Raw genomic sequence first — 21,006 nt, forward strand, 5'->3', positions numbered from 1 at the left:
CAACATACCCTTCCACAGGTGTTAGGAATCTTGTCACACTCTTTGAAAACGTGAACGTCGCAAGCATGGAGAACTCTCGAAGAAGATAACTTGGTTTTTTAGCCTTCTGGGTCATCTTCATAAGCGACGTTATGTTGATCTCACTGAATTAATGAGTATAACCTTACTTCTAAACTTGGTGCATTCGAAATTAAGGCGCATTACAAACCGAAATTTATCAACCCATTATCTGTACAAAAAGCTTTGGAACAAATATTAAACTGCTTTTAAAAAAACATTTCCCGTTGAAATTTTTTTAAAAACATATTTTTCCACGCAATGTCCATCGGCAACCAAGTCAGACGCAAACTACATCTGAATATTATGTCACTTTTTCGCTACATGAACGGGTTACATGCTTGGACATTTATTTGTTGCTATTGTATTTTGGTAATCGACAGTAACGACCTCTTCGTAGTGGGAAGGAATGTTCGAGGCTTCTAATTAGTAATGGCAAAAATCAAATAACTGGTGAATAATTCGCACATTATAAACCATTCTAATAATATATATTACACTAACAAGTCAGTAAGGCAATTCATGATGAAATCCATAGATGATTAAATTCAAAGAATGCTTGCTATTATTCAGTTTAAAATGTTTTGTTCCAACTCCTAATATAATCACAAAGACTACTGTACTCAAAAGTGTAATTTTGGCATCGAGAGGACTAAATTCTTGGTCTGTGTCAATCGTCTGTGTTTTTAAAAAGAACACTGCCTTTCTGAAGCTCGATCTACTTCCTTCCTCAGTTTATAAAGTGGGGAATGGCACTTACTCAGTTGGGTCAGACGGAGAGTTCCTCTGTTACTGGCCCTTTCATAATTGATTTGCAATTTTGCAAGTTGTGCTGTATGGGTGTGGAACTTGGTCTCTCACTTTGAGGAAAATTGATAGAGGGCCTTTCAGAACAGTTCTTTGAGGAAAATATTTGCTCCTAAATGGGAGGGGAATGCATCACACAGAAAATTGCACAATGAAGAGCTTCACGGCCTATAAGATTAAGAATTAGTTAGATCTATACTACCTATCCCCCAAGTGCCAACATGGCGTGTAGCGGGACAACTTTACTTGCCAGTCATTACAGTAGTTATTGCATCCTGCTTAAATTATCTTCATTGCCAGAGCACACATCCTTGTCAAGAAGTAAAACGTTTTTAAATGCGTCTTATCGTGGATTGTGTGAACTTATCTCTACTTTATGTGAACACTTTGTTTGTATTTTGTGACATTTATATAACAGTATGACTTGTATGGTCATCTGACTAACTTATGGATTCATGGAATGTAATAAAGATGTATGTATGTAGTTCCATGTTCAGGATTATGACAGCTGGGTTCCCTCTGGAAGGCTGCCATGCAAATACATCATTCATTCTACAAATAGTAAACATATTGTTCTGAACACATTTCTGCTGAACTGCTTTGTAATTTTGAAAGTAAGACTGTGAAGTGACATGGTTACTTAAAAGTTGCTGCTAAACACTCCACAGGAGAAACAGCATTATAAAAATTTGATTTTTGTTCCTGTAGGGATAACATATCCACAAACTATAATTACTTCTTGCCTTTTATGTAGAGTCTGAATGAGCCTGAAGCAGTGTTGATCAACACCTGGGCACAGCATAACTAGCATATATAGTCCTTAAAGGTATCACAATCATCGATCTGTGACGATTACGATGCAGGAATGAATTTCCAAACCTACACAGTAATACTTAATAGATTTCCGTCTTCTGGGTTGTTGTGCTGTGTAGTCTGGTCGATGTTAACCTATGTTTCAGAGGTCATACTGCCTCCGTCATGGTTAACATCGACCAGACTACACAGCACAACAACCCAGAAGACGGAAATCTTCATACTCACCGCTGTGAGAACCTCAAGTCTTACATAATACTTAATACTTTCCTTACATGCATTTGTCATTTCCCTGAGGTTTCCTACTAACTGTGAGAATCTACCTGTATCTTTGAAGTCCCACCCGTGGCTCAGTTTATGAAAAAGGTAAAGACGGTAGAGTTATTCGTGTACTTTATTGATGACTAAGGTATGAAAACATATCCATGTGCTTTAAGTAATCAACCTATGATCAGATATGACTAAATGGAACTGTAGTTCCATACATTCTTACTATTGGCACTACATGGGGGTGAGTGATTACCTTCAAGCCCTCAAACTCAACCAAGACAATTGTTGGAAACAAAACACACTTATGTACTTCACATATTCCTAGCATGTATCATCTGAAGTTTCCTGGACAAGGTTAGTACATTATCCTTTGGTAACAAATAGTGATTAGAATATAAAATAAGCAAACAAACAACTATTAACACTATAAAAAAGACACTATTGCCATACACGTTTCAACCTCAAGAGGACATCATCAGTGGCATCAGGGAAATTAATTCATTTAATCAAATGATATAAACTTTATTTAGAAAATAAATAATGATAGCCTTTTCTTTGTTACACACAACTCAAGTCCTATATTCCGTATTCCCTGACATCCTCAAATTTCCAGATGACGATCTTTTATCATTTGCACATCTTCTAGCCCCCTGAGTACATGCTTGTGTGTGTATTTTTCTTTCCCACTACTTTTATTGTAAATTGTAAATTACCAGAGACCTGTTTTCTTTCTTACTAGGTCCCATATTCTGTCTCTTAATAAGCGCACAAATTTTGCTTACACAAAATGTTTTTTTAAAATGTCATGTGGCCTGGCCATGGCAAATATAACAGCCATGGATTTACAAGATCAAATTCTTATATCCAATCTATGATGACACTGCACTACAAATCTAATCCAACACAGAAAGAAACTTTTAACCTTTCCCATTTGGGAATAAGATATTTAAACCTCCCATACTACATGAGTGCAGGCCAAGCATTGACTCTTCTTCTTCTTCTTAAAGTGCCTATCCATTCTGGATGTTGGCGATCAACAGAGCAATTTGAGCTTTACTGGCTACTACTTGAGACAGCCCTCCAGGGGACATCGAGAACCAAGTTTCTAGGTTCTGAAGACAGGAGATTCTTTGCCTGCCAGGTCCCCTCTTCCCGAATACTTTTCCCCGGATTATCAGTAGAAGCTGCATGTATCAGTCACTAATTCTCATGATATGACCGAAAAATTCCAACTTTCTCTTCTTTATGTTTTTAACAACCTCGACGTCTTTGCGGAGTTTCTCGAGAACTTTTTTGTTGGTTACACGGTCAATCCAGGAAATTCTGAGAATACGTCAGTACAAGCACATTTTGAAGGCTTCCAAATTTTTGAAGAAGCTTCAGTCAACGTCCACGATTCAGCGCCATATAAAAGCAGAGAGAATATAACATCTGAGTAGTCTTAACTTGGTGTTTAAGTTTAAGTCTCTACTCCTGAACATTGACTCTGGTGTTTAATAATTTATGGCAAGCTGATCTGACATATGGCCAGTTAGACCTCACATATTCCATAACACATCGCTGGTGAAGGTTAATAACTCTTAATTAAGACAAATACTGTGTTTTGAACCTCAATGCTGCACCCCATCTTAGAATTCTAGAATAGTCTGTTAGTTAAGACACAAGTTTAATATTAAAAGGTATTTTGGTACTGAAAGGGTTCGTGGTACGATCCTAAGGTATTTTGGTATTGGTAGGGTTCATGGTACGATCCCAACTGCTGCAACCAATACCCAGTCATCACAAGAAATGAGTAGAACTAACATTCAAATGTATATATGTCGAACAATGGACAATGTTCAAAATTAGTGTGATGTTGAAATGAACACAAAGACAGCAAGAACTGGTGACAAATATAAGAGACTTTAAATTGAATGCTAGAACTACATTCGCTTCAGTAGATACAAACTAATTAATGTAGGAAATGTGTCGACATCTGCAAACATATCGTCTCTATGTATGTCTGTCTCCTGAAATGAGAAGGTAAACATAAAAGCTGCTGTGCAGTGCCTAATGTTGAAGTACAGTTAATAGTGAGGCCAAAACTGACCAGTGTGGAAATGCGGCAATTCTAAATACTCAATAATCTGGACGTTCAGGTAATTTGTGCTGACATGTAAATTTCTGAGGAAAAGATGTCTGGATTCAGTGATGTGGCAGGATGAGGCAGCAGGTGTGGCCTACTTTAAATTGTTGTCCTGAAATTTCCCAGGACTGAGGAATATTGTAAGTCATGAATCACAAAGGAGACCCTATTTTGGGCAATACTGTACTAGTATGTCACTCAGGCTCTCATTCATTGATCAGTATTTAAACTTTCTCCAAATAACGTTCACCTAACAAAATCAATTATGACCTGTAGTCAAGTTACATTTGTTGTTATATGATAAACTATAATGCCCACTGTAAACAGTGAGGTATTAGTTTTAACAATACATTAAAATTACGAAACGCTTCACGATCTTCCATGTAATCCTTGTGCAGGGGCCACACTAATCTTCCCTGTATTACTGCAATGTTAGTTCGTATAGTGCCAAACTGACTGCTACTCAAGCTACTGCCATTGGATAATTTGATCTACATATTTAGTAAACTAGAAGATCAAATATTTCACTGCTTCAGAGAGAAGCTGACAGACGACCGATTTGGTTCTCAATAATTTTGTGAAAAAGTATTCTGCACTTTCCCCCTACAGAATATCCCATGTGCAATTTTACCCTCTTCATTGCTTTGAGTTGGGTCACAGACGTGAGAACACTTTGTCATGATCATTTTGTAGGTGACTGAAATTCTCTTATTTTGTGGATGTAATCTATAATCACACCTTCTGCAATTATATGAAACAAAATGTCAGCATTTAAAAACCAGATAAAGAAAGTGTTTTAGCAGAAAACCTCTTACCATCATGAATGTACATCAATATGAAAATAATATCTAAAGTTTCATCCTTTATTAAGTGGTTCTTATATCTGCCATAAAATGCCATCTAGTATCACTTCATGGACGGCCTTAATATAATCATTCTGAAAGACCGAATATGTGCCCTTGAAAACAGTGGCTGCCTCTAAGTGGTCACTCAGGAGAGGATCATAATCTTCTAGCAGTTGCGAAGATTCTATATAGTTGCCTCTATCAAGGAGTGATTCATATTTAAAATAACCTCTAAATGGCAACAGACAACCCTTTCAATCATCTAAACATTTCTCCATTATATTTTTTATTTTTTGTGAAGTTATGAGGTTAGGAGAGGCACCTCAAATAGAAATATTTAGACTTTCTTCAAGCAGCAAGCATGGCCATCTAGGCAGTTTTTTCAGATTATTCCAAGCCATTAACCATGGGTAATGCAGCAAAACATAAAATTCCTGGAGTACATTTCTTTACTTATCCTTACATACATTCTTAAGGCTGGGTGAAGGTGGGCTGAGTCTCCCATATTGTATTATTTTCATTTTCTTCTTAACAACGGTTTCTTCTAAAAATATCTTTAATAACATTTTTATCTACTTCCCACAAACTCACTCTTTAGTACCAAAAAGTATAAGGATAACAAAAATAATATTCTTAAAACAAAGGGGCTAATTTGCCATCATTACAAGAATCTTTTGTGAAAGGAGAAGTACCTGGACACAACACAGCTCAACTGAGTCACAGTCGTTCTGTGCTTAAACAGCAAATTCTCTTTTTTTCTTCTCTGAAGCAAGCATGAATGCGAAGGCTGGAACCTCTGGTCTAGTGATGAAACATTCTGCTCCTCTAGTGCATGAAAATGTGATCAAATGGTGTAGCAGTCAGGCTGCATAATTGATAGCCACATTCAAGCAAACAGTAAAGATTGTATGGAAAGCAGACAAGAAAACATCACGTATTCCTCAAATTTTAGCAGACTGGTAGCACACTACTAGCCACACAACTGAAAACAATAACCATTACCCTTTTCATATTTATTTAATAAGGTTTCAATACATGATGTGATCTGAAAACAGACGTCTAGTTTGGTGTACACATTGCATATCTATACTTATTTTATGCTATTGCTTTGAAAGTGGATTAAGAATTTAGCATCATCCAGAGAATATGCAAGGTTTTATCATTGAAAAAACTTTGTCTTGGCTCTCATACCAGTCGCATGTCAGATCATCCTGGAGATTTGTGGTGGGCAAAGTGGCACTGGAGCAGTTTCTCTCAAAGTTATTTGGCTTTAATATAACACACAAACTTTAGTGGCAGTAACGAACTTCCTTGCTTTGATTAAATTGTTACATTTTACTGGCAAATACATAATGCACATAAATACAACACATATACATAATGCACATAAATACAACACACATAAAAATAAGAGAATGGGTGTGTATGCTCTTCCTTAGCACCAGATTATGGAAAGAATCAGGCGCGTTTGCAGGTCGAGCAATTTACTCTGGGTGAGAGCTAGTAAACTAACACGAAGTTCGAATACTGCTCTATCACCACGACACGGGAGGGAGGGAAAGGTAAAAAAAAAAGGAAAAGGCGAGAGTTTAGCTGAAGCTGTCTTTTATATTCTCTTCAAATTCAAACACAGAATTAAAGAAGGCAGAAAGACAGCAGAAAATGCCTTAAACTTTAACGGTTAGGTTAGAAATCTTCAAAGCACCGTAATGGCTGCAGAGAAGCAGCTAAACTAAATGGTTGGGCCAAATAGCAGGTGTTTCCAACTGTTCTTGCCACCAGAGTGCTCTCGGAAACAGTCAGCAGTGTGGCAGGATACTATTGCCAACGTAAGACACTAAGTTGGGTATTACGATTTCAAAACGCTGGGTTCGCGGGTTTAACAAGATTTCATATGTCCTTGCTGCCTTTACGAACAAGGCGATGATGATGGCAGCTAGGACCACTTAAACCTTGGTAAGCTTCTTCCACACTGCACGGCGCTACAACTCAGAGGAGAGCAACCAAAGCCACCAAGATTTTCGTCTCTATCTATTACGAAGTCACTAAATATCTCCGTGATAGAGTCGAACGGACTCTTGACGTACAAAGAAATATTTTGAAGCCTAGTCGATTCCAAAAACGTGTGGGAAGACACTACCTGAAATAGGATATTGTAATAATGTAATCGTAGAATGCCGTGCTGTACAATTTGATACTAATTTGTCTAAATTGTTTTATAGCAATATACTGAGCACCAACAGGTGACTCTGAAACATTTATTAACAAGTTAAACAGCATTATAGACTACCTTTTCAAACCGAAAACGGAATTTGTTTCTGTGGGGATATAAATGTTGACTATCTCTGAAAGCTGCCGTAAGAAATGTCTATATTCTCTTTCAGTAACATTTAATCTTAATAGCTCCAACTCTGCCGTTGTTAATATTTTTGTAGATAGTTTCAGGTTAGAACTCATTTTAATTAAACCGGTAATAAATGGGCTGTCTGATCATGATGCTCAGCTATTAGTTATAAAAAGCATAAACGTATTTCTAACTTTTGCAATGATAAAAAGGTAACTGGAGTGATAAATGAAGTCACTTTATAAATGAATTTATACGAAACGGTAGTGAAGACTGGAAATTAATACTCAGTGATCGTGATATAGATTCAAAGTTCAGTTCTTTTCTAAACATCTTTTTAATCATATTTGAAAAAAGTTTTGCTACTGAGACAGAAAAAATTGTCTGAAACCAATGTATGGATAACTAAAGGCATCAAAACATCATGCAAATATAAGCAAGCTCTTTACTTAAATAGCGGGACCAGTAATATCAGCACAACTAATTACTTTTAAAATCAAAACTAACAAAGTTTTAACCTGAAACTAACATAACCTAAATTTTATACCATAATAGCATGTTTCCTGTTACAGAGCAATAGTTATGTCACTATAAAGTACTCACTCTACCATTTCAGTGCCCCACGTAAAGATGTGTATTTCCCTTTTCATCTCATTAATGCGGATAAAAGTATAACAGCCTTGCAACGAATATACTATATGCCTCTTGTATGAGTTTGACCATCAGCTTCCTTCATTCCCTTGCTATCACTCGCATCCTGCATTCCGATTCACTGGTTGGTTTATTCCTTTGCCAACCATAGCTTTTGAATTTTGGGTCCAAGACAACTTGTAAATATCTTAAAGAGTATGAAAGAAATATCAGAAATATTCTTGCAGTTAATGACCACGTTTACCCGTTCTTGTTTTTGAGGTTTATTTACTTTTTGTAAGCCTATCAAACTTTTTCAATTGAACTAACTCACCTAACCTGCCATGAAGTTGGAATTTCACACATATTGACTTACTAGTAACACACACCATTTTAACTTACCTCATGCAATTAGTCACCAAATTGTAAAGATTCGTACAGAATCGTTGGAAGCATCAGGAAGAACAGGACAGGCTTGATGAAAATTAGGAAGTTTTAAGGTTATGAATCCACAACTGTTAACCTTGCTCATTCACAAATACCACCCTGGTATTCAACAGGAACACCAATTTAAATGCAAATTAAATTAAAACACTGACATTTCGTCGTTAAAAACCAATCGTGTCATTCAGAATCGCATAAATGTGTTTTTTAATTACAAGAAAGCATGATGAGGTGTTAAGCAGAACGAAAGAGGAGGGCATGACAGAGATCTATGTACCAATACAACACATTTTGAAGGTGTTGTGACAAAGTTCCTTGCAATTTTAGCTGCTGAATAAGACAGTAATGCAACTACATTCATGAACCCCCGTTTCTCAATGTAGGAGCCTGGATGGAATGGGCATGATGGATAACTGGGATTCCATTCATGAAAAGAGCAGGAATTTTCTCATCAACAACATCCAGGCCAGCTCTGCAGTCCACCCAATCTCCTACTCAGTCCTTGAGTTCCTTTTCACAATGTATATCACCTGGAGAATGAAGCTGATCACTCACTTCCATCTACTGCTGAGACAACCTCAAACCATGATTCTTATGCAAAGAGAAATTTACATTCATATTGACCTTATGCGTGGGAAACTGAAGACGCAATGAAGTTCTTGGCTAATCAAATCCTAATTTATTTTCGAATATGAATCTTATTCCTACCACACCAAATCTAGAATCTTCTTCTTAGAATGTCTTCTTGGATAGAGTTTTGATTCTATAAATTTGTATTTAGACCTCTCATTGTACCAAAGGAAACATCACAGTACAAAATGTTATTTTAAAGTTATAGAGAGACAAAGTCTTAGTTTTAAACTCTGTGTATTAGAATGCTGATTGTTTCTTCCTACTGTAAACATCTTTTGGCAATATTCAACATGATTAGGAAAACAACAAAAGCTGCACTGTTCAACACCTAGAATGTTTGCTGCAGGTTCCAGTCATGTCCCTGTTATTCTCCCAATGTAAATGTGATTGAAACAGGCATGTGGGAAATTTCCTTTTTAATTGTCTGCACAATTGGAGAGGAAGAACATTGATTTCAGTTTTAAAGAATATGTCCTCCACTCTTTGGCTGGAAATAGTGATTTCTCAAATGCAACTCGTAGTCTCCTGCACTTGACTGGTTAAGTGGATATATTAACAGGTGGTATTTTAAACGTCTGTAATCTGCAAAGATGCCTCATGCAAGATAACCCGACTACATGAAAGTCATTGAGGATACTTTATATGAAAGTTTGTACATAAAATGGTACTGTAAAAATATATGGAGGAAAAGGTAAGCTCTTTTACGACACAAATTATTGGCAAGTGCATCATTAAGCACTTATATAATTCTTCTGAAATATAACAATAGGATGTCTTCTAGATCAGTGTTTTGGGTAACTTATGCAGATAATTAGAAATGACCAAATAGTTGGTTCTTCTTAATTGTATGTATCAAACATAATGATTGTGTTTTTTTCTTAAAGCAAACTCAGAAAATTATTATAAACATAGGGTTGCAACCACTTGATTAGTGAGACTTGGAAGCATCAGTAAATCAAATGAGACAAGTAAAACAGCTTATTAAAAGCACATTCATTTTTGTACTTAAGCATAGTTTAACAGCATCTTAACTTTTAAAAAGACTCCCCCCCCCCCAATTCTTTTTCTGAAAATGCTGCTTCTTCCATTGAGTGCATAAATGACCACTGATGCACCAAGAATTCCTGATAGTAGTGCAATGAAAAATTCCAGTCATATGTGCTACTGTTGTCCCAGCCACTGAATCAAATGCCAAAGGTAGTAATTCATGTTGACTCTTTCCAACAAAATTATGCCGTTCAGATTCCCCCACAGGTAGGAGTTGGTAGATGTAAAATCGGGCCACAGAGGCCACACAGTCAATTTGGTTTATCTCATCCATCAATGTGTGTGATGAGAGGCCAGAAGCCACTTTATGTTGCAGGTAAAATGAACAGGAGCTGAGCCTTGCGTAAACCACAGTTTTTTACACTGTCAATGGTACAGCCAACAGTATTCAAGGTAATTCTACCGAAACGTACATAAGACACCCTAAGAGTTTTAACACTAACTCTTAATGATATCGCCAATTATTCCCATCCAGATATTACTTTCGAACTGATGCTTCATTGCTGCAGCCTCTCACAAGGCACCTGTGACCATTTGTTTATACGAGATTCATTTTGGATTGATTTTAGGAGTAGATCACAATCCTTAATTGAAATGCATGCACATATATTATCTATTGCAGGTTCAGGCAATTAATCTGAATTTATTCTTCATATTATTGTGTCATGACACATAATTAATTTCATCGCCTGGCGTATGAATGCATCTGGAGTATGAAAAACTTGGCATCAAGACAAACTCTTTGTTGCCAGTATGAAGACGCACTTAAAGTTCTCAAGGTGGGAACAACTGCAAAGGCCATGTTCACGTTGAAAAAGCAGCAGCACAGAGTTAAAACTCTTAGCTGTGAAAGACTGTACTGGAATTACTGTAATTTCATCAAAACATTATTTAATTATGGTATAACAGCAGACAACATTGCAGTATTATGACACCTTTTGCAGTGTCCATTCATTATTACCATCAGCATATCGGTCATAGATTTCACTGCATTTTGGTATCTAATGACCAGAAACTCTTCAGATCTTTCTAGAGGGAACAAAGCGAAACACTTAGTATCGTTATATCAAGTTCCTCCATCCAGAGGTCTGCTTCTGCCATCAACACCTTCCAAGAACTATAAAATTGCAACACTTAAGTAGAGGTAAAATGAATACAGAGAGATATTTACTGTATACCAATATTAAAATAAAAAATACCTGCTCACTTAAACCATCTAAGAGGTAACCCAGAAACTCATTTACTGACAGAATGGTAAGTGAGTACTTAGCAACAAAAGATCACTGGAACTACTGCACTCTTAATTACATTTCTGCTGTGTTCTGTTTCAGCAAGTATTGTTTGCTTCTCGAGCATTGTTTATTACGAGAAGTGCATTCATTTTAAGTAAGGTGTTCTTTTGTATTAACTCGCATGTTCCTGAGTGTCAGCAGCAGTTTCTTTGCAGTTATTCAACCCATCATGTGTCTGCCTCTGCCTTCACTACTTGTGATCGGCGCAACTTTTGCCCCTCTTGATAATCCTTCATACCACGATATATTGGGAACAATTCCTTTTAAAGAATGATTCCCTTAACATTGTAGTTTTGTTTCCAGGCTTTCCACCCATTCCCTTTGTGTTCCTGAGGAAGCCAAAACACGGTGCCATAGAAAATAAAGCATGTTGCCTCAACTACAGTAATTTGCTGACAGTTTGAGTGGATTGAAAATTGCAAAGGAACTGATTCTGAATGTTTTGCGTCTTAGTCTGATGGATGCAGCCTGTGAAGAATGGAGTTCTAACTGCAATAGTTTTCCTACAAGTATTTAGTAATGTCACATAATTGTCTTCATTGCTGCATAATACTGCGACAGTCAACTGATGACACACACACAGATATAAGAATATATTTTGGAAAAACTTAAAAATTATAAAAATGGTTAAACATGTAGCTGTTTATCCAATAATCTGTTTATATTCAAGTGTATGTTTCAATGGTAAATATCATTTATTGTACAAAATTAAAATAAATATAAAATTGGTTATGTTACAAGCTCAATTCCAATAAACGGAAGGAGCCAAAACTTCAGAATTGCCGAGAATTTCTTCTTCAGTGCGATCCATTAGCCTTCAAGCCTGGATTGATGTAAGAGCATGCCTGCAATACCAATAACAAAATTAAAAAATTAGCAAGTAAATTCAAATGTACTGGAACTTACCTAGTATGATGTTGATGAGATAATAAAGTATGTCTTATTAAAAGAAGATGATAAAATGTAAACAGTAAAGTAACGCTGCTCTTCTTTCAAGCGCTTAGTACGTAGATACAGTGCTGCCACTGTATATGTGATGCATTAACACACTAAGAGCTAGCTGACAGTCAGCCTTTCTAAAAACACTGCAACAAGGCTGTCTCCTTCAAAAAAACAGGGTGTAGAATAAGGCATGGGATGAAGGAAACAAGAAAGAAACAAAGAAAGGACACCTGCCATTGTGTTAAATAAAAACAGATGTCTTAATTAAGAGATTATGATAATGGGACTGTGTACCAAAAAATTTTAAGGCAATGAAAATTAATTTTGTACATGCTCTGTTCATCTCATTTTGTATTCTGATAGTCATCAACCAGAAATTACGTCTTTGGCATGCTGTGATTCAGAAGCAACTTTCACTCTGTGACTCTTGACTTACAGACCTACATCTCAAAATTCTTTGAGTTACCTTACTTCAGTTCACTGCAGATGATTGCGAGTCATTTATCTCAATGTCCTGCTACTCCATGTTAAAATTTCCCACTTAACTCTGCAGTGTTTGTTGTTACAGGAGTTTAATAAAGTTTTGAAATTTAATTTCTGCTGTTTCCTTCTTTCTTTCTTTCTTTAGTTTACTATATTCAAAGACACAAACCACTGAAACATTTTGGTTCATTCTGTATTAACCAATTTTTGTGATCTAAATTGGTAATAATATATGCACTTATATTTGTTTCTATTTTGGCCCATAATAAACTAACTCCGTGGAACAGTCTCCTTCCTGAGAAACTAATATTAGATCAGCTAATAAAAATGCTTTGCTTTTATGAAACCTGAAAATTCTTCATTCTGTTCGTAAGTCAGCCACTGGACCCTATCCTCAGCACATCAATTCAATCCACCCCACCCACCCAAAACTAAAAGTGATGGGATGTCAAGAGCAAGGAATGTCTTTTGGGAATGTGAAGATGTCAGTTACAATAAAACAATACACATTCACACACGCAAATACTAGCCAAGGCCTTAGGACAAACACAACATCATTATGTTTTATGACCGTAAAAGCGTTATAGTTGGTATAGTGCAACATTTGGCACTGCTAATAAACCTTATTGCTATGCAAATCATAACAGAACTTCAGACAAATCACTTTCCCTCACCTCGTTGTTGCCACTCTTATCGCCTGGCGACAGAAATGACACCTCGTCCTCTCCAAGATGTTTAATGTCACTGACGCCCTCCCACTCAAAATCCAGAGAATGTGGCATCCGTAACTGCCTTTTTGACACGTCGCCCCAGTTTATGCCCTGTAGGACGAAGCACAAACATTACTAATATGTACCAGAATACTAATTGCAAAGTAAAACTTGGTATAGTAGAAGTGAGAGCACCACATTTTAAAAGATTCTTTAGTTGTGCTGAAAGTACAAGGATATTGAAATACATCCTTGAGTTTGGTTACAAATTTTAGTCCGTAATTCAATTTATTTCAAAATATTGCACTTACTGGGAGAGAGATTAGACACACAGTCATGCAGTCAAGGTTTTAAGTAAATTGTTGGCAATTTTATGGAAAGTACTGAGAGTCCTTCTAAAATACTGATGAGACAGCAGTACATTATGCACCGTGATAGTAAACCTTTTACTGTGATATTGCTATGCACTCAGTCTTAGGCATGTGGCATCTGTTACAAGCAAGTTGTTCTGCTCGGGATGTACATCACAATTTTTGCTGACTGAAGATTTAAGGAATCAAATTGTCTAGAAACAGCGTCAATAAACTCAAACTGTGTGGATCTTCCCACTGTTGTTAATTTGCTTAGGCACAGTTTAGAACTTAAAAGTGTACATACACCCTATTGTATATGATAACAGATATGGTAAAAGAACTTACGTCAAAAAATGGATGTTCTTTGATTTCTTGAGCTCCGCGTTTCCCCCCACCTAAGCGAAGTCTTGGATTCTTCTTCAACATTCTTTCAATAAGGTCAACTTCACAGTCCAAGAACCACAAAGGTATGTCAGGCTTGTCATGCAATATTTTGCTGCAAGAGAGAGGTTCATTCTTATATTTGCCTTAAAAGACTGTACTTGTTAAACATGCTTTCACAATTAATGTTTGTAATGCTTCTCAAAGCTGCCATAAGTGGCCTAGTCAATGTCTGATTTTCATGTAAATCTCTGACATAGGTCATGCAAGAGATAAGGAAAATGGTCAATGTTAAACGTTGTAAGTGTTCAGCTTCTGGAACCCTTCCTATCTGTCCCTTACATTCAGTCTCTGACCAGCACAAATTTCCTTCGTTAAAGATTGTGGTCATAGTTGGAACTGCATTTGGTTCCTCCGCCTATGGTTAATTCTCCTCAGGTTTCAAGCGTGTACACCAATTTTACTCTCATGACAACAGACGGTCATCCATTAACAATGACCTAATTTGTACTGAAATGTGTTCAAAGGAAAATGATGTTCACAGCAAACACATACATCAGAACTCTTTCCAAATGCAAAATACTTACCAACAAAGTGCTGAATCATTTTGATGTTCATCATATTCAAAGGGTCTGTGCCCGACCATCATTACAAATGCAGTGACTCCAACACTCCACCAATCCACTTCCTGCAACAATTAAAATTACAGGTATTAGCTGCAATCAGACATTTCTGTTTCACCACACTCTTATACATTTTCGACAAGGTTCTCCACCAACAGAAAATTTGTGGTTAGAGTGAATTGTTTCTTAGTTTCTTACCTCCAGGATAATGTGTAACATTCCTAAGTTTGATAATGATTTTCCTTCCTTTACCTACTTCTTACAGCTATCAGTTTGATTCTTAGCCAGCCAGAGATTGTGATGAATTTTGTTGTGGTTTTCTTTGAGTGCTCAGTCAGAACCTTGTAAAAACACGTTATTAAACACTGCTTACAACTGACATTATACAGCTACATAAGTGACATCAACAGTCAAATCAAGAAAATTATCCAAAGCCATTAAAACCCATTCAGAGTTTATCAAACTGCTATAGAAGAGGACAGACAAAAAAGGCAAAGCAAACAGGAACATTTTGCAATGAAAACACCTAGAAATGTTCTATGTTCGCTTCATATCTTCTGAACTGCCGTCCTCCAACAATACTGTTTACTGCAACAAGTTTTCACAAATATTTCTTTGTGTTTCAGGTCAAGTCCTTTTTTCATACAGAGAGTGAGCATGTAACGCATCCCAATTCAATGTGAACCGAGAGGCAGGGGAATATGAACTAATTTCATTTGAGAAGTTTATATGAGCAAGTTTTTAATTTGTGCTGCTTTAGTTTCCATCTTTGCACAAGATGTGCTACACTCACAGATGTTAAAATGGCATCTTAAACAGAGGAATCCCTCGCCGCCCATCTTGGAAGAAGAGTGTCCTATTGACACGCTGTTGCAACAAGACAGAATTCCTCCACATTTTTACAAGGAACTGATAGAGTCTTGAATCGAAAGTTTTCAGAGAATTTTATTGGCAAGGGTGGGAATATGACTTGGCCACGTTGTGTACATGAACTTCATCCCCTTATAGGATTCTTTTGGGGGTACATCAGGATGTTGTGCAGTGCCAACAGTGGCTTCCACTTTGTTAGAATTGGCTACAGTCAACCCTGAATTCCTTGTTGTGAGGACTGACACGAAATGGAATACATCTCACGTGTACACCCAGAATATTTTGTTTTTGAATCTCATCCTTTACATGAGTCATTGAAGTAGCCGCCACCAAATTACATACTACGTGGTCACAGCAAAAGTCTACGACATTGCAACAATGAACACTGGAGCCCAGGCAAGTAAAGACAGCTGAGAACTCGATATGTAGCAAAACTAACAATGCCGTTCTGGTAACTTGGAGCTGTGAGCCAAAGAACATGAAGTATTTCCATGGCTTTGAAGCTTGAAGTTTGGTGATGGCTACACCATTTTTCTTTCTGTTTTTGGGTGTAACACGACACAGTGAGACACTTAAAGCAACTTTCATGCTGAGTCACATAAGGAAAGAAGTCTAAACAACACTTATTTTGAATTCCAGTGACTGGCTAGTACTTGGCTTTCAAATTCCTTTATATGACAAAAATGCATGTCATCATGCCAGATGCCAGGCAGCTGACTGCACCGCATTCAGTTGAATGCCTGTCATGTGTATCGACTAGTTTATGCACGTGTCCTTACAAATTCCATGAAGTTACTGCTTGTGGCTCCAAACCCTCAGATTATTATAATGTGTTTTCTTGTTAGTTTACATTAATCACGCGTTAGGTTGAGTTACATAAAACCAAGAGCTCATTATTATCATACTGTTAATGGACAAGAAACTTACATAGCTGTAGCCTTCGCCGATGAATATCTCTGGCGCCATGTACTGACTTGTGCCACACTGCAAATACGCACGATCACCCTGAAGATGGAAACAACAATTTTAGTAACTGTGACAGGAATTTGGGGCACAAAACAACTACAAAGTGTCTGGTAACAGAGAAGAAAATTGATCATATCAAAAAGTGAAGACCACCACTGGACACAGTCCTGAGCGACTTCCATTCACCTCCTGCCTTCAAAATACATTTCTGTAACATCCCTCTTAATGCTATGCTTCTTTTCCTTAATGGTTTCTGAAGCTGCCTTTTTCCAAGAAACATTTTGCAGCATTTCTTCTCTACCTACACGTCCAACCTACTGTACGTACATAATATCCTTTAACTGCGACACTACTCAGTAGGCTGTATGTGCCACAAAATTTATCATCAACTATTATTTACACTAAGGACCCCAGGGTCCACCAAGGACTGTAGTGTGAAATAAAGAAGACTTATAACTTTCAGTATCCAGTATTACCCTTTTTTTGAAAGTAAGGCACATGTTTAAGCTTCTTAGACCTCTAATGCTGGGTATCCTAGACAAGATATTAATGGCTTCTGAATAGAATAACAGCAATTACTTACCAAACTTCAGGAGAGATTATACTCGTACACTTCAAGTTTATCCCGTAAAAGTCACAGGCCTTGCGACATTTTTTATTTACACTATACTTAAACTCTTTATGGGTCTTGTGCTTTGACTTCCCTCAAATAAAGGGCACTGCCTGATGGACAGCGGTCCACTTAGCGCTTGCATTCACAGCTCATGTGTCTTTGTACGTACACTGAACAGAAGATAAGGTGGATATAAAATTTACCTCTTTAGAGCAGACAAACTGTTTGCACAGGCCATAATCCGCAACAGCAATGTGGCCTTGGATGTCCACCAATATATTTTCTGGTTTTAGGTCGCGGTGTATGACTCTAAGCTGAAAGAGACAAATTAACAAATAAATCCCTTGTACAGAATGGATAAAATATGGTATATTTTGCATTCTTATTGTGGTAGTGAAATGCAGTATCAGTATTTTGCTTTTCTGCTACATATCACCTGAACTAAGCTGTCATATTTATTACTGTTATTGATAAAATTAAATACCAAACTGAACTGTAGCTGTGGCTTCAACCAAGATTATGAGTGAGGATCTACCTTGTTTCTTATGTGCACAGGGTTGGCATGAAGGTGTTTGAGGCACTAGAGAAGCTTCACCTTTACCATCACCACCCAAACCATTTAATTTATTTTCAAAAGTAATATCGTACATTAGCCTGAGTGACGATTGTACATTTTTATTTCAGATTTTGTTCATATCATAAGAGTCAAGAATACAATACTCAATGTCATACATTGGCATTGTCCTGCACTTTACACAAAATATGTACAGAAACAGACACATTAGAATTTGGAGCGTACGAAGGAAACGAGTAGAAAGAGAACAAGAAACTAACAACAGTGAAACGGAACTTGTTAGAGCATGGGTTGTCATTAATCCCATATGCAAATATAAGAACTCGAATGAGTCAAAGGGGGATGTTCTACAGAATATTCAATTGTATGCTCCATTTTGATGTTATTTATTTTTAATTATCAGTTTTTGTTCAGATGATGAACCTGGTCAACTTTCCCTGCTTCAACAGTGGAGTTTACAGAGTCTGGGACTTCACAGAAAGGGGTAAATGGAAATGTCAGTATCCAGACGGACAGTACACTATTAAAATAATTCTCGTTCAGTTTCTCAATTCAAGGCGAGGGAAGGCGGGAGGGGGGCTCTTCTAGCTTCTCGAGGAGTGGCACAGATGGAGGCCTTCACGGAAGGCGAGAACTACAGAACTGCAGCTAATGTGATATAAAACTTTCTGGATTCAAATGCCAAACATCCGACCAGTCAAAGTTCTTTAATTAATGAAAAGACTTCCAGAAATTAGATAATGATGGTCTGAGTTAAGAAAGTCCTAGTTGACAAATTCTTTACTGTGCGTGGTTGACGCTAATGGTGATACAGCCGCTTCTTACCACGAGGTAATTAGCTGAGATAATGAACAAAATGCAGACAGGACTGGTGAAAGACACATAGCTATCAATATGGTGCCTAGTGTGGTCTGTTGCCACACTCCTGCCAGTGATCAAGTTCTTCTCAGGCACACCCCAAGTCACCACAGTTTTTGGAAAGTACAGATTGCCTAATGGGACCACGCAACCGAATACTGTTATGCTAAAAGTGAATAACATACAAGTTCCATGGCAGCCAATCACAGTACAGAAGAAAATTGTTGTTGACGTCATAAACATGACAATGCTAATCAAATGTGCCCCTATAAGAGCTGAAACAATTATTCATAGGAAATAAGCTACAATTACTATACTTTCTTAGTATTTCAGACTTTTCCCACAGAAATCGTAAATGATTGGTATGCAGTGAATAAATCACGCATTGAATTAAACCAAGACATTCTGTAGCCACACAATCAATCAAGCACTTTCAGGTTTTATAGTACCTTCTTACACATTTGATTGCAGAGAACTGCAGTTGGACTGTTTGCCTACCTTATGCAGATACTCCACAGCCTCAATGATTTCTGCCAGGTACATTCTTGATTCATCAACTGTAAACATTCCTCCCAACTCCCACAACAGATCAAACAGGTTGCCACCTGCATAATAGTCTGGAACAATAATAATAAAACTTAGTTACCATAAGGACACTCACTGCTACCAGAGGACAGTGCAAAGTACTCTGCTGTATATTCAGTTAGAAAACAGTGTTACTGCCATATGACGCTCTCCAAAAGACTGAAAGATAGTTCACCCTTCACACGATGTTTTCAGTCAAGATAAATATTACTCCTACCCTTCTTCCTATGGTCCACATGGTGGTCACTGTCCGTGCTGTGTTATAAAAACATTTAACTGGCAGTGGAATTTATTTTTACAGGCCTACTATGTACACCGTCCACTCCTCTGTAAACGTGACTCACAGAAGATGAACAGAACAAATATGTGTCAATACCACGATACACAGCACTTGTTAGTCGAAATGTATGTGGGACGTGACAAACATTAGTCAGTGGGAGACTTTCACATGCATACAGCTTGTCTCTCTGAGCAGCGAACTGAACTGACCTAGAAGACGCGACATTTAGCTACATGCATTCCACAAACCATTGCCCTTAGAAAACAATATTTCTACCTTTAAAGCAGTCCGTGTGAAATCTGTTATAATGGACTAGTTACAAATGACCCGACTTACGTACTGAATTCCACACAAGCCAAGCGATACTTAAAATACAAGGATGGGACAGAACACTAGAAAGCTTCAAAAATAATGCAAAACTAAGCATAAGTATCGATTTTATGACAAAAAATTATTAAAATTGTACAATGAAACCACTGTTAATAGGACCACATTAATGACTGTGATGATTAATCATTCATATAAGTACAATAATCTCCAAAAGAATTATCATGCCTTTTTAATCTGCTCCCAACAATTATTCTGTGATTCATAATGGATTGATAGTGGGTGAAATTGATTTCAGTGTGTCAATACTGACAACCTGAAACATGTATCTGACTGTAACACTTTACTTCAGAGTCATTTGATCAGCAGGATTCTTCCAGTTTAGGTGGTTATCAATTTTCAGACTGCAGAATTTTACTTTTGCGCATAGTGGTGAATTATTTGTTACAAATTTTATTAAATTTTTCCTAAATTTAGGTTTGGGGTGGTTTGTTTGCTGTGAACTGTATTGTTCACTCCACGTCTCAAATGTACTCACCTTGTACGAGGCACAAGTTCGATTGTGTCTCGAATGAATAATAGAGACCAACCATGAATGGAGCCTCCAGGCCCTTCTCGAGTAACTCTCGTTCGGTACGATATTGCTGGCGGAAAGCCTCACAAGACATAATTTCGTTAATGTCTTGCGTCTTTAAAGCATATTTAGTGCCATCATCTACGCCGCCGACCTTCCGCACTAGGTATGCTTTTCCATAACCTGGAACAGCACGCAATCATGTTTCCTGTTACTATGTCCTCAACAAGGGCTCTGATATTTGTAGACCCTCTCTCTTCACTAAGCATGAATTCTGTAAAACGTTGTGTGTGCAATATCAAGCCTTCATGACTAAAGGTAATATTTTTCGATACACGTTCTGCACAGGCCCATTATCCAAGAAGCAGTTAAACCACTCGCCACCAGTGTCGTCGTTCTGAAAGATCAGAGCCCGAATCTTAAGTAGCTTCTATAAATGGCCGTGTCGGGTGACACGAACAGAAAGAAATCCCACTTAGCTCTGCGATATTTTCTATGTGTAATAATACATCATATATAATCAGAATTATTTTTGTTAAACACTTACTCCTATAATGTTT

At 37.2% G+C, this 21,006-nt stretch overlaps 2 protein-coding genes, 1 long non-coding RNA gene and 1 other non-coding gene across 5 annotated transcripts in view; 1 reads left to right on the forward strand and 3 right to left on the reverse strand.

Moving 5' to 3' along the window:
• The window catches only part of LOC147874388 (uncharacterized), a 117,301-nt gene that overhangs the window by 15,674 nt on the left and 80,621 nt on the right, over positions 1-21,006 (reverse strand). The window lies entirely within an intron of this gene.
• Positions 4,426-4,532, reverse strand: LOC147874389 (U6 spliceosomal RNA). The gene has a single exon (XR_015534372.1). It is a non-coding gene; the product is annotated as a U6 spliceosomal RNA (small nuclear RNA).
• LOC110840348 (uncharacterized) lies at positions 6,714-17,100 on the forward strand. Of its 2 annotated transcripts, none has more exons than XR_015534290.1 (3): positions 6,714-6,873; positions 8,719-14,885; positions 15,426-17,100. It is a non-coding gene; the product is annotated as an uncharacterized LOC110840348 (long non-coding RNA). The 2 variants fall into 2 exon arrangements; XR_015534291.1 differs by having other exon boundaries at positions 6,717-10,408; positions 10,638-14,885.
• Positions 11,980-20,827, reverse strand: LOC147874390 (ribosomal protein S6 kinase alpha-5-like). The gene is made up of 8 exons (XM_087345544.1): positions 20,411-20,827; positions 19,179-19,297; positions 17,452-17,562; positions 16,597-16,674; positions 14,764-14,864; positions 14,141-14,291; positions 13,407-13,553; positions 11,980-12,152 (listed from the first exon to the last, which is right to left on the reverse strand). Exons 1-8 carry the CDS (start codon positions 20,538-20,540, stop codon positions 12,105-12,107), a joined length of 885 nt encoding a protein of 294 aa, XP_087201670.1. The 5' UTR covers positions 20,541-20,827; the 3' UTR covers positions 11,980-12,104.

The sequence above is a fragment of the Zootermopsis nevadensis genome, unplaced genomic scaffold, assembly GCF_977971745.1.
Source record: "Zootermopsis nevadensis isolate Lab colony 2312 unplaced genomic scaffold, Znev_1.0 Znev_ptg000009l, whole genome shotgun sequence".
NCBI classification, from domain to species: Eukaryota; Metazoa; Arthropoda; class Insecta; order Blattodea; family Termopsidae; genus Zootermopsis; species Zootermopsis nevadensis.

Bases quoted from the DNA above. Each gene is read 5' to 3' on its own strand.
- LOC147874390 (XM_087345544.1), bottom strand. From the start codon at position 20,540: ATGTCTTGTGAGGCTTTCCGCCAGCAATATCGTACCGAACGAGAGTTA. The intron at 14,292-14,763 runs GTAAGTATTTTG...TCTCTCTTGCAG, and splicing joins AATGATTCAGCACTTTGTTG to CAAAATATTGCATGACAAGC. The intron at 12,153-13,406 runs GTGAGGGAAAGT...TTGGTATTGCAG, and splicing joins ATAAGAGTGGCAACAACGAG to GCATGCTCTTACATCAATCC.